The 15,507-nt window shown below is 31.8% G+C and overlaps 1 protein-coding gene across 1 annotated transcript; it reads left to right on the top strand.

Moving 5' to 3' along the window:
• The first annotated feature begins 11,801 nt into the window (after window positions 1–11,801).
• Window positions 11,802–12,753, top strand: Ssu72 (Ssu72 CTD phosphatase). Its single transcript, XM_088277677.1, has one exon. The coding sequence runs from the start codon at window positions 12,141–12,143 to the stop codon at window positions 12,519–12,521; it is 381 nt and encodes a 126-aa protein (XP_088133803.1). The 5' UTR covers window positions 11,802–12,140; the 3' UTR covers window positions 12,522–12,753.
• The last annotated feature ends 2,754 nt before the right edge of the window (window positions 12,754–15,507 follow it).

Raw genomic sequence — 15,507 nt, 5'->3', positions numbered from 1 at the left:
ATTCTGCAAAATAGACTGACAAAGCGTAATATATCTTTAGTAAGTGGGTGTTTTGTATTTATGATGAATCATATGGTTTCAGGGACTATTTTCATTTTTCATGAATTGATTCCGCAGTTGCTTTGTGGAAAAATCTATCCATTTTTAATTTAAGTTTTAATAAGTAAATACCACTATTGCTTAAAATCTATTGGGACATATGTTACGATGCATTTCGCATTATTTTCAAATACATACGGTTTTAAATACATTTGCACATACATACACATATTAAAAATAAATATTAAGCCTTTTATTGAACTTTTTACTGTGCAACTAGGTAAAACCCGAAGGTATTTTCTCCATTTGAAAAATATTTAGTGTATTTAAAAAAAAAATCAAACAATACCTTTTAATCAAAATGCAAAAACAACACTTTCTGCCCTGTAGCGGGTAAATATTAAGTTAAAAATATGCCTCTTTTGCTGGGATATAGTACATTTTCTGGGCATTCCGAAAACATGCACAACTGAAAATTGATAATTTTTGTTTTATGACGTTCTGGAGTGAGCGATGTATGTTTGTAATAATAGGTATGTAATAATTGTCCACCTCCGTAGTGTAATGGTCAGCACGCTCGGCTACCGTTCTGGAGGTCCCGGGTTCGATTCCCAGGGGGGTCAAATAAATCTAAGTGATTTTTTCACTCTAATATGTAATTAATATTACCGTGGACTGGTACCTGAAGCGGAGGGCTGATCGCCTTTCCTTCATGTGTTTACGATCAAGATAACACTGCGTTTATATGATGCAGTGCCCTATGCACCATTGGGGTGCGGATAAGGTTTAAAGAGAGAGAGAGAGGTATTTACTGAGTAAAACTTAAATTTAAAGTAGTATTTTCAATTTGCAAATAATATCATTTAAAGTTTTCGTCCATTTGTACACCTAAATATTTTAAATTGGATACTTTTGTTAATTCAGGTCAGTTTCGTTTGTATGATAATACAAGAATTATTATGGAATTTTATGTTTTTAAATTGGCCATTTGTAAAGTTTAAGTGTCCTATGTACATGGCCTCGTTACGTAGGCGATTTGAGTATCTACTATTTTTTTTCCATAAATATGAATAGTAAATAATATTTAACGTACTTCTAATTGCAAATAAACCATTAAAAGAACTTAAAACAAATTTGTTTACAAACAAATCTCGCATTTTTTTGTAATCTCTTGGGATATCAGACACTAGGAGATGTACAATTTGACACCATTCCTCCCGGTCTGGGAGAAATTGAAGATATTGCTCACTCCTTTCAAGAACGTCATAAATCAAAAAACTTGATTTTTCAGCAGAACGTTTTTAAAGTTTAAAAATATAATACAATGTATTAAAAATAAATATCAAGCCACTTATTAAACTTTTTACTGTGCAACAGATCTTTTTAAGTAAAACCTGAAGGTTTTTTCTCCATTTGAAAAATATTTAGTATATTTCAAAAAAATATTAAACAATACCTTTTCTTCAAAATGCAAAAACAATACTATCTGCCCTATAGCGGGTAAATATTAAGTTAAAAATATGCCTTTTTTCCTGGGATAAAGTATATTTTCTGGGCATTCTGAAAACATGCACAACTGAGAATTGACGATTTTTGATTTATGACGTTCTTGAAAGGAGTGAGCGATATGTTACAAAAAGGACACCGTTAACTTCTTTAGTCTGAATTAGTAAGGAAAGGATAAGAATGAAAAATGAAACAAGGTTGGACAATTTACAGTCACCAGTCACAAGTTACATTTCAAAGCAATCGGTAAATTACTTTAGGAGATGTAAGGATTTAAACAGATGAACATTACATATTAAAAGCAGTATAAATAATAATAAATAAAACCCTTATCCGCACCCCAATGGTGCATAGGGCACTGTGTCATATTAACGCAGTATTTTCTTGATCGTTTACACATGAAGGAAAGGTGATCAGCCCTCCGCTTTAGGTACCACTCCATGGTAATATTGAATAAATATTACAGTGAAAAAATCACTTATATTTATTTTACCCCCCTTGGGAATCGAACCCGGGACCTCCAGAACGGTAGCCGAGCGTGCTGACCATTACACTACGGAGGCGGACAAGCAGTATACTCGTATTAAAAGTATTACACAAAGTGAACGATGAATGATAAGGAGAATGTTAAATGATTTTTTTTATAAAAAATACAGTAATGTTAGTATGTAGACACTCACCGAGATTTTTGTCTATCCGAGACATACTCGTAGACAAAAAAATTGGTGTGTGGTTATATACTAATATTTCTAAAAAAATACTTACCAGGACATTATTTGTTTTTAATATTTATAAAAAAAAAAAACATTTTTTTAAAAATATTAAACACGGTCAAGTATTCTGCATTCAACCAACATGTGTCATATCCCTCACTCCTTTCAAGAATGTCATAAATCAAAAAACTTGATTTTACAGGAGATCGTTTTTAAAGTTTAAAAATATAATACAATGTATTAAAAATAAATAACAAGCCACTTATTGAACTTTTTACTGTGCAACAGATCTTTTTAGGTAATACCTGAAGGTTTTTTCTCCATTTGAAAAATATTTAGTATATTTATAAAAAAAAAATTGTCTTTGTCCGCCTCCGTAGTGTAATGGTCAGCACGCTCGGCTACCGTTCTGGAGGTACCGGGTTGGATTCCCAAGGGGGGTAAAATAAATATAAGTGATATTTTCACTGTAATATTTATTCAATATTACCATGGACTGGTACCTGAAGCGGAGGGCTGATCACCTTTCCTTCATGTGTAAACGATTAAGATAACACTGCGTTAATATGACACAGTGCCCTATGCACCATTGAGGTGTGGATAAGGGTTTTATTATTATTTATTATTATTATATTTATAAAAATAATTAAACAATGCCTTTACTTCAAAATGCAAAAACAACACTCTCTGCCCTGTAGCGGGTAAATATTGAGTTAAAAATATCTATCTTTTGCTGGGATATAGTACATTTTCTGGGCATTCCGAAAACATGTACAACTGGAAATTGACAATTTTTGATTTATGACGTTCTTGAAAGGAGTGAGCGATATGTCCCGACAAAATAATCAATGTACGTAGGTACCTACATACAGTTGTCTGATTATTTTTGTCAATATTGTTTTTTTTTTAAATATACATAGAAAAAATATTTTTATATATTTTTTAACTCCTTACCTTTCAGTAACTCCTTTATTTTCAAAACTATATAATTATTTCGAAGAAAAACATATTTCTTAAATGCAAAAACGGTGTTTAAAGAAAAAAATAATTACGTAAAACGTTACCTTGATTTAGAGAAAATTATGTTGCGACTTAACGAATACTGGGCCTTAAAGGTGATCACTTTATACACTTGTATGACGTTCGTATTTCTATTTATAATTGAGAATCACGCTACTCAAATTTCATACATCGCTCACTCCTTTCAAGAACGTCATAAATCAAAAATCGTCAATTTTTAGTTGTGCATGTTTTCGCAATACCCAGAAAATGTACTATATCCCAGCAAAAGCGGCATATTTTCAACTTAATATTTACCCGCTACAGGGCAGAAAGTGTTGTTTTTGCATTTTGAAGAAAAGGTATCGTTTAATTATATTTTTAAATATACTATATATTTTTCAAATGGAAAAAAAAATGTTCAAAAGAGATCTGTTGCACAGTAAAAAGTTCAACAAGTGGCCTGATATTTATTTTTAATACATTGTACTATATTTTTAAACTTTAAAAACGTTCTCCTGAGAAATCAAGTTTTTTTATTTATGACGTTCTTGAAAGGAGCGATCGACATGTACTTTATATCAAAGTTATATTTTTACTATAATTGAAAAGATTAACTGTGTGTTACTTCGTATATAAATAGGTGTTTTTCTTATTACATAAAAGGTGTTTTTTTAATAAAAATTAAAATAATAAAAACACCCACACGCACACACCCACACACACACCAGATATATCCAGGAGGCTGGAAGGGGGTCGAAGGGGCTCTCTCAAGGCCCTTATTAAATTTGGTATTGATTAGTGAGCTACTTTGTTAAAGTAAGAAGAATAAAAAATTCAATGTTAACCTCTTCATACCGTCTGTGATGTTACTTGGTTTAAATAATAATCACGTCATGGAAGTTGGTAAAACATCAACCGGTTCCAACTTGAGTGTATGGAAGTTAAGCATGGAGTTGGCAAAAAAGGGATGAAAGTAGACTGAATGCTATCGAAATGCATTCTCGCAGACGAATTTGTGGCAAAACGATGTATGATAGATGCTCGAATGGTGATATAAAGAAAGAATGCAAGCCTGAGATAAGCATTATCGATAAAATTATGAAAGGTGTGTTGAGATGGTTTGGGCATGTGAATCGAACGAGAGAAGAAAGAACAGTAAAACAAATTTATGAGGCGAATGTGGTTGGTAATAGATGTAGAGAAAGACCGGGAAAACTTGACACGATCAATTATTTCAAATGCAATTTGTACTTGAAAGTCGTTAGGTTAGGTAAGGTTAGGTTAGGTTAGGTTAGGTTCGTTTTTCGTCATTATTTAAAGACTGATTGGTTTGGCGTTCTATTTTCTCTGCCTAACCTTGCGGAGAAGCTGCGTGGTGGTAAAAGTTTACCGGTTTCGTCCGTAATTTGGATTGATGTATTATTTCATAAAAGCGGTTTAGGAATGCGTATATTTGGAATTAAGGATAGTTTAAGCTATATTCATTTTTCCTTTAGGCCTTTGCTTCAAAAAACCTTATGGGCCAACAACGTATACCCCTTTAGGTCAACAGATGTAAACACAAGTAACATACATAAGTAAGCCTTTCAGACCAAAAAAAAAGTCCCAAAAAAAAAAAAAAAAACTAACCATCACGCCGCTTCTCCGCAGGGGTAGGCAGAGAGAATAGAGCGCCACACCACTCTGTCCTTGCAAACATTCTTCGCCTCTTCCACGTTCATGCATCTCCTCATACATAACCGCCGATTGTTACGACTCCTAACCTGACCACTTTCAAGTATTTGGCATACCTTTTTTTTTTTAAATGTCCTAAGTTTTGAAAAAATGGTTTCATTAATAAATATACGTTGTAGATATTTTTATTTTTGTCCAGTTAAAAAAAAAACTTAAAGATAAAAGTATTCAAAATCATTTCTTAGCTAAGTACTTAATTTAGGAATTTTAATTGTTCATGTTTTGGATGGATACGATTAAACTCAAAATACAGTTCTTGAATTCAATAGACTTTACAAGAGACATCTATGGTGGGATGAGGGTATCTAGAAGTGCCAATGATTTGAATAATGTGGTTGTCAATCGTGGATAGAATTGGTGAACGTTACACGTGTGTAAAGTAATCACTTAAACCAGCCTAAGACGGTCGTAAGCCCTGTAAATGCACAGACTATCATATTCTTCTTCATCTGTTTTGAGATGTCAAAAAATATTATTAAAAAATAACTCCTAATTGCATATAATCCAGATTTGTGAACAAGTATTTGGACGCACTCAAAATGTTGTAAAAATTGTTACCTCAAATGGAACAATTTAACTTACTCGTACATACTTCGAATTTAAAGCTTTATCGTATGAGATCATATCGCTCACCCCTTCAAGAACGTCATAAATCAAAGAACTTGATTTTTCAGGAGAACGTTTTTAAAGTTTAAAAATATAATACAATGTATTAAAAATAAATATCAAGCCAGTTATTGAACTTTTTAGTGTGCAACAGATCTTTTTAGGTAAAACCTGAAGGTTTTTTCTCCATTTGAAAAATATTTAATATATTTCAAAAAATAATTAAACAATAACATTTCTTCAAAATGCAAAAACAACACTTTCTGCCATATAGCAGGTAAATATTAAGTTAAAAACATGCCTCTTTTGCTGGGAAATAGTAAATTTTCTGGGCATTCTGAAAACATGTACAACTGAAAATTGACGATTTTTGATTTAAGACGTTCTTGAAAGGAGTGAGCGATATCGTCGATATACTGGCAAAAAACGTTAACTCTAAAATCCCTGTTTGAATAATTGCTGTTAATTAAAGCTTTTAGCCAGAATAAAATACTCGCTATTAAACTTAAAGTTGCATTTACTTTTAAAACCACATTAATATGAAATTTCAAACTGCTTAGTGCATTTTTCTGCAAAGTGCAGTTTATAGAAAAACTTAATAATTTGCATCATTAAGTCAAAATTTACAATATTCATCTCACCAATAGATGTCTCTAGTGAAGTTCAAGAATAATGTTTCAAAATTGGTTCATATATATAGAACTTCCAAGAGTTTGAGTAGTGTGGTTGTCAATAATGGGTAGAATTGGTGAATGTTACACGTGTGTAAAGTGATCACTGAAACCAGCCTATGACGGTCGTCAGCCCCGTAAATGCCCACACATCCATATTCTTTTTCATCTTTGATGAGATGTCAAAAAATAATATGTAAATAACTCCTGTAATTGGAGATAATCCAGATTTTGTGAACACACTCAAAATGTTGTAAATAAATTAGCTGGTCAAATTATAAGCTTAATAATAAAAATGAAAATGGTATTTTCTGGCGCTTCTCATGTGTGTGATTATAATCCAGGATTCGGACCTCACATACTAATATAAGAGTTTCTGCTTAATAAAAAGCTTCTTTACATCTCACCAATAGATGTCTCTAATGAAGTTCTAGTGAATCATGAACAAGATTTCTAAATTGGTTCATATATATATATATATAGAACTTCCAAGAAATTGAGTAGTGTGGTTGTCAATAATGGGTAGAATTTGTGAATGTTACACGTGTGTAAAGTTATCACTTAAACCAGCCTATGACGGTCGTCAGCCCCGTAAATGCCCAGACTTATATAACATCTATAACATCTATTATTATATATAACATCTATTTACAAATAAAATGATCTGGTGGGTACTTAGATAAACTCTTTGCAGATTGGCGGCATTTGTTGACAAGTTCGGCAATCGAGTTTCAGGGTCACAATCTTTGGAAGACTCCACCGATTACATGGTTGAGATGTCTAAACAAAATGGTTTAGAAAATGTTCATACAGAAGATGTTGAGGTATGTACAAACCATATTTATCATATCGTAGTCAAAATTGCATATTTTCATGTTACGATATTATCTAAGTAATTGAAATAGTCAAATTATTCATACGGCCCTGATCGTAAGGTCGGCTTTATGGCTGACTTGAAAATTTAAAACGTAATTGTATTGTATATTATTCAACAACTAAAAACACCCAATTCTCCCCGCGATCTGCGCAACCTTTCCAACGTTGTGACAGGGCGAGGGGGCCTGCGGCGGGGGGCGGCCCGATCGATAGGGGAGGCAAGGGGGTAAAAAACTCCCCCACCCTAAATCTGTTCCCTCTCATCGACATACCTCTTCTTAATCACCGGGCAAACAAATCAAAGAGGACTTTTTAATTGTATTCAGTCGCCAAGATTGGAGGAAAACATGGCAGACGTCAGCCGTCTTGGGTTTGAAATGGGCGCGATTGGACTGGAATTAACCTCTCGAGTAGTAAGATACCTTAGCACTATTCAATTCCTTATGAATTATTTTCTTATTTTTTCACATCTCAGCATAGATGAAGAAGAATATGCAAGTCTAGACATTTACGAGGCTTAAGGCCGTCATAGGCTGGTTTAAGTTGTTGTTTAACTCAAAATGTTGTAAACAAATTAACTGGTCAAATTATAAGCTAAAATAATAAAAATGAAAAATGGTATTTTCTGGCGTTTCTTATGTATGTGATTATAATCCAGGATTCGGACCTCACATACTAATATAAGAGTTTCTGCTCAATAAAAAAAGCTTCTTTTTATCTCACCAAAAGATGTCTCTAGTGAAGTTCTAGTGATTCAAGAACAGTGTTTCGAAATTGGTTCATATATATATATATATATATATATATGTGTGTGTGTGAGTAGTGTGGTTGTCAATAATGGGTAGAATTGGTGAATGTTATACGTGTGGCTGGTTTAAGTGATCATTTTACACACGTGTAACATTTATCAATTCTACCCATGATTGACAAATGCCCAAACTTCCATATTCTTCATCTTTGTTGAGTCAATAAATAATATTATAAATAACTGGAGTAGATAAATAAATAATAATAAATTGGAGAAAATCCTGTACAAGTATTTGGACACTTTCAAAATTTTGTTAATTAATTTCTAGACAGCACCAATTCTTAAAATACTTTTAATAAAGATGTTGCATTAGTTTTTTTTTGGATTTTTGATTAGTAACGTTTAGTAACGTTTATTTTTTTACATTTTTGGTTGTACATATATCTAAATAATATAACTAGGGTTCATATACTTTTAAAAAGATCTAATTCAATAAGTGGCTTGATATTTATTATTAATACATTGTATTATATTTTTAAATTTTAAAAACGATCTCCTGAAAAATCAAGTTTTTTAATAAATGACGTTGTTGAAAGGAGTGAGCGATATGTTTTCGGATTCTATATATTTCAATAATAAGTCAATATTGAATAAACTTTTTTCTTTGAGTGCCTACCTCTGAAATTTCTTAATTTGTCAGGTGTACCATGAACAAAAAAGTTTGCGGAACACTGACTTAGAACACTGACTTATTACCAGGATACCAGGGCCCAACGAAAATATTTTTCACTATTCAATGGGATATGAGAACAAGGCGGTAAGTACAAATATGAGATGTAATAAAGATCCCAGTGGTGTAGCCTTGAGCCTCACTTCCGCATCGCTTACCTCAGTAAATGGAAACTGCGCCTACGCTTTTCCGTGCTATACAAAAATGCAGGTACGAGTGTCTCCTTAATTAAAAACTTCATGTTTTGAACATCAATAGCCAGAGACAATGCGACCGTTATTTTTGTTGTTTTTTTTTTTTGATAATTCGTTGAATAACGTTCCTCCATTCAGAAACTAATTATCAAGAACGTATTTTTTAAGCATTTATTTTATTTTAAAACTGTTAAATACGGGATAAAAGATTTCTATCGTGCCAGTTTTATTTTTTTAAGCTTTTTATTTTTACAAAAAATATATATTTGCGGAAATGTATACTTAATTTACGATTTTTTTATATTTTCTACTCTTATTGACTATTGATTTTACCGTCCGGCACTTCAGTTAGCGTGATAAAACGATGATTGGCTTAGATTGGCTTGTACTTTTGTCCATCTTTCTTCGGATCGGAGCTCTTGATCGGTGCGTGAACACGTTGCGCATAAATTCGATCACGGTAAATTGTCGTAGTCGCTTTCATTTTTCAAAACCGGACTGCCGGACGGTAAAAATCCGGGTAGTGGAGAAGAGCCCTTACTGTCTGTCTACAAGGCAAAACAATTCCTACGGAAATTAAAATATGACTTTTTAATACAAAGACAATTATTTGTGTTTTTATGATAGACACAAATATTACACTGGGGTGCATAGGGCACTACATCATGTAAACGCAGTGTTATCTTAATCATTAACACATAAAGAAAAGGTGATCAGCCCTCTGCTTCAGGTACCAGTGCAGGGTAATATTGAATAAATATATAGAGTGAAAAAAATCACTTATATTTATTTGAGCTCCAGAACGATAGCCGAGTGTGCTGACCATTACACTATGGAGGCGGACCTAAATGCCAACTGCAGTTCTAAAGTACATATAAGCATCTCAGTCAATTACTTTTGACATTCAATTCGTAGCATGATCCAAGAGAAAGCCATTTTCCTATTTTCGTTCCGAGCACGTTTTCGCCCACGTTCCAACGAAAGTTGAAAGAGTAGTTGAGCTTAACAGGTTGCCAGTTAGTGGGTGGCCTTCAGGGCGCCAAAGGACTTTCCGGCTATATCGATTGGTTCTGTGAGCCAAGGTCGGCCCATGCATGCGCGACTGGAGCATCATCTATTGACGACGCGAGACACCTACTTTTTCCGTGCAGTATGCAGTATGCACTTTTGTTGAGAAAATATGTTTCGCTTTTATTATACTGGTGTGCCTATGCGGGATATTTTCTTTAAGTTTAACATATAAGAGTATATATTATATTTGAATACATATAAAATGCATATCGACATTTTCCACATCGGTAAGGGCGACTTCAAGAAGAAAATGGAAAAAGGTGAAATATATATATATATATATATATATATATATATATATATATATATATATATATATATATATATATATATATATATATATATATATATATATAAATATATATATATATATATATATAATATATATATATATATATATATATATATATATTCCTCACATTTATTGATCAATTAATACCCTGGACTGTGCGTGAAGCGTAGAATCAATAAACTTTACTTTATATAATTAATGATAAAGTTAAAGTTGATCGAGTTGATGCAGTGCCCTATGCACCATAGGTTTTGAGTAATGGTCAAAAGGATTATGAGTGGTGTACAGTAGTTATGGTTCTATTTTATTTTTACTCTTATTCGCACACAACGGTGCATAGAGTAGGTTCAGTATCGTATTGAAGTAGTGTTACCTTGACTAACTATATGAAGGTAAATTTTCAGTTCTGCGCTTCATCAACCTGACAGTCCTGATCGTAATTAGGGTCTTACTCGCAATAAAATAATTTCTTAAGCGTTCGGCTGTCCTTAGAGCCAGTCATCACTTCACGCCCGGTTTATTAAAGAATATAGATTGGATTTTTTGTATTTGTTTTAATATAAATATATATATATATATTTATATATATATATATATATATATATATATATATATATATATATATATATATATATATATATATATATATATATATATATATATATATATATATATATATATATATATATATATATATATATATATATATATATATATATATATATATATATATATATATATATATATATATATATATATATATATATATATATATATATATATATATATATATATATATATATATATATATATATATATATATATATATATATATATATATATATATATATATATATATATATATATATATATATATACATATATATAAATATATATTTATATATATATACATATATGTATATATATATATAATATATATATATATATATATATATATATATATATATATATATATATATATATATATATATATATATATATATATATATATACAAATTTGTATACGTGTGTGTGTGTGTTTTTTTAATGATGAGGAGGATATGTAAACTAAAATCTCTATATAAATACTACAACATTATCGCTAACGAAAATTATCGGAGTTTACTAATAGTTTTATTTTTTATTTTTATTATTATTATTTATAATAGGTGTCTCAATAAAAAACGAAGCATCTTTCGTTTTTTATTGAGACAAAATGGAAGTCTGAGCATTTATTTGATTGGCTATGTGACAACTTTATTCACTTGTGCTTACCGTTCTGCCCAATATTGAACATCCGTATTTAAATTTTTGTGAGATCCGTAGTTTTTTTTTTACATTGGAATGTAAAAAGTTTTTTTTTAAAAGTAGTTAAGTACCTACGTACCGATTACCTAATGAATTGTTGTTTATCTAAAGTCAGCTTCGTCTATGAATCATACCACTTTCATTATCTCTGGTTAAAATTCAGCCAAACGTCATTTTCGGTGTGGTTACGGGCAACGGGTCTTTGGTTGCGGCCCGTTTGCGCTTGAAGATTGTTATACATTATATCAAATTCGTAAATCAAATAATGAAAAATAAATCAAAAACAGCTTATTGCCTTATAAATAACTATATTGACATGCATTCGATTTTAGAAATACAATTTTGCGAATCCGTTTGACAGTTGACGGAACACTCAAAAACAGTGGAATCGGTTCATATATCTGAAAGTTATTATTTTAAATAGTTTATTGTGATATTAAATATGGCTGATTCAGATTTATACGTTGCTGTTATTTGCTCTTCGAACATGAACCGGAGCATGGAAGCTCACGCGTTTCTCGCCAAAAAAGGTTTCAGAGTGAAATCAATCATTCGGGGCCGGGGAGAAAGTCAAGTTACCCGGTGTTTCCGCCGACAGACCGAATTGCTACGAGTTCGGGGTGCTGTATGACGATATATATAACGATTTGATGGAAAAGGATAAATCGTTCTACACTCAAAATGGCCTTCTGCACATGCTAGATAGGAATAGAAGAATCAAACCTCACCCGGAAAGGTTTCAGGTGTCGGACGAGAGGTTCGACGTGATCATCACATGCGAAGAGAGAGTGTACGACCAGGTCGTGGAGTGGATGTCCACGCAGCCTTCACGTCATAGCCAGCCCGTGCACATAATCAACATTGACATCCAAGACAACCACGAGGAAGCCACCATCGGGGCGTTCCTCATCAGCGACATGGTCTCCATGATGGCGCAGAGCCAAGATTTAGATAATGATATAGATGAATTGCTTCACGACTTCGAAGGAAAGTGCAACAGATCAATTTTGAATTGTGTTTTATTTTATTAACCCTTCGCTGTATCGTGTATCAAATTTGTTACATAGCCAAAAGTTAAAACTATTTCAATATATCATACCATTGCATGTTGCTGCAAATTTGATACATAAGTATTTTCTAGATTTTTCCTTGTTAAATGTTTTTCATTCTTTTTTTCATTTTTTTTTCCTCTGATACAATAGATTTTTTTTTAAATTTTAAATTTAAAAGTCATGCAATGAAGGGTTAAATGTTAAGTTTGTCCGCCTCCGTAGTGTAATGGTCAGGACGCTCGGCTACCATTCTGGAGGTCCCGGGTTCGATTCCCAGGGGGGGGTCAAATAAATATTTCATTCTAATTATTTCACTCTAATATTTATTCTATGTCCGCCTCTATTTTATGTCCGCCTCTGTAGTGTAATGGTCAGCACGCTGGGCTACCGTTCTGGAGGTCTCAGGTTCGATTCCCAGGGGGGTCAAATAAATATAAGTGATTTTTTCACTGTAATATTTATTCGTGTGTAAACGATCAAGATAACACTGTGTTCATATGAAGCAGTGCCCTATGCACCATTGGGGTGCGGATAAGGGTTTTATTATTATTATTAATATTTATTCAATATTATCCTGGGCTGGCACCTGAAGCAGAAGGCTGATCACATTTCCTGTATTTCATGTATTAAATATCAAGATAACACTGTGTTTATATGATGCAGTGCCCTATGCACCATTGGGGGTGCGGCTAAGGGTTTGAAGAAATGTTAAGTTTAGTGCCGCTAGTTTTCTGTTTGAGTCTTTTGGGAAAATGTTATACTATCTGCCTCACTAGAGTACAAGGCTGATGTTCTATCAGTATTTCAAATACTGGTTATTTAGAAGAATTGTAGGATAATTTTTACATTAATACCCTGTCTGGTAATCAAGCCATACCTGTATTTTGGAACTTGACGAGACAAAACTATTACAGAAGACATATGGATATATCGCTCACTCCTTTCAAGAACGTCATAAATCAAAAAACTTGATTTTTCAGGAGAACGTTTTTAAAGTTTAAAAATATAATAAAACGTATTAAAATAAATATCAAGCCACTTACTGAACTTTATACTGTGCAACAGATCTTTTTAGGTAAATCCTGAAGGTTTTTTCTCCATTTAAAAAATATTTAGTATATTTAGAAAAATTATTAAACAATACCTTTTCTTCAAAATGCAAAAACACTTTCTGCCCTGTAGCGGGTAAATATTATGTTAAAAATATGCCTCTTTTGCTGGGATATAGTACATTTTTTGGGCATTCCGAAAACATGCACAACTGAAAATTGACGATTTTTGATTTATGACGTTCTTGAAAGGAGTGAACGATATATGCAGTGATGTGCTGCTAAAATTATAGCAACTTTTGTGGACATTCGAGGTGCACTGATATTTGTATGGTAATTATTAGTATGTGGCATATTCAGTGTAGTTTATGTATTAAATGTTAAATCACACACTGATTTTTTGGGTCTACACTAAGACCTCACGTTGCGTCATTGATACGTTCACATATATCGCGACACAAATTGAAACAACGCAAAGTGCATTGCTATTTTCCATTGGAAATCATATAAACATCAAAGATAGCTAAAATAAATCTTAATTCAGTAATGACGCAACTTTAAAAAAAAAAATAAAGTGAAACTACGCAAAGCAAGGTCTGAGTATACTATATCATATTTTATTGTTTAAAAAAACCCATAAAAATCAATTTTGTGACAATTGTTTCGCATAGTTATGGCATTTTCAAACGAATGCCATAACTAGGCGAAACAATTATCGCAAAATTGATTTTTATGGGTTTTTTCAACAGTAAAATACAACATAGACTCAAAAAATTAGTGTTTGCTTTGACATTTAATACATAAATTTAAATTAATGTTATACACCATTTTGAATGTGTCCTAATACTTGTTCACAAAATCTGAATTATCTCCGATTACAGGAGTTATTTTCATATTATTGTTTGACATCTCATCAAAGATGAAGAAGAATATGGAATTATTATTAATTTTCCTTCTCGATTTCCGGTTCTTTATAAATTTTTGTCAATGATTAACATTTGCCCCTTTTTATTTCTTACAATTAACTTAATTTTGTAATGCTAATTTGTTATGTTTAATTATTTTTAAAAAAAGTATTAGATATGTGTTCCGATTAACCACCTAACACATACGAATGTACGTGATACGTCTGCTATATTATCACCCGAGTGCAATAAGCCATATCCCATACGTTCAGGTATAAAAATGTATACCCGTAACCGCAGAAACATTTGTAATATCGCTCACTCCTTTCAAGAACGTCATAAATAAAAAAACTTGATTTTTCAGGAGAACGTTTTTAAAGTTTAAAAATATAACACAATGTTTTAAAAATAAATATCAAGCCACTTATTGAACTTTTTACTTTGCAACAGATCTTTTTAGGTAAAACCTGAAGGTTTTTTCTCCATTTGAAAAATATTTAGTTTATTTAAAAAAATAATTAAACAATACCTTTTCTTCAAAATGCAAAAACAACATTTTCTGCCCTTTAGCGGGTAAATATTAAGTTAAAAATATGCCTCTTCTGCTGGGATATAGTACATTTTCGGGGATTTCCGAAAACATGCACAACTGAAAATTTACGATTTTTGATTTATGACGTTCTTGAAAGGAGTGAGCGATATCTCAAATTGTTCCTAGTCGCTCACATAGGAATACGTCATATGGCGCGTTTAGTATTTTGAGGTCAATATCGCTGGATACCTCACTTGCAGAGTATGTCGAGATTATGTTGATTGATATATTTACACTCAATAAATAAGTATTGAGAAATCTTATGAAAAGAAACCCGAGAATTTTTTAATAATAATCCAAAGGTAGGGCAGGTTGTTATGGTTGTCAGAGAAGCATTTTAAATTCATTTTGATTGTTTTGTTGTATGTATTAGTTTTCTAATAAAATAGATCATTATTTTATTTCCTTGTAATACTTTT

This window comes from Brachycentrus maculatus, unplaced genomic scaffold (assembly GCF_059751285.1).
Source record: "Brachycentrus maculatus isolate JH-2025_06_01 unplaced genomic scaffold, ASM5975128v1 h1tg000049l, whole genome shotgun sequence".
NCBI classification, from domain to species: domain Eukaryota; kingdom Metazoa; phylum Arthropoda; class Insecta; order Trichoptera; family Brachycentridae; genus Brachycentrus; species Brachycentrus maculatus.
This window is presented reverse-complemented; position numbering and strand designations above follow the sequence as displayed.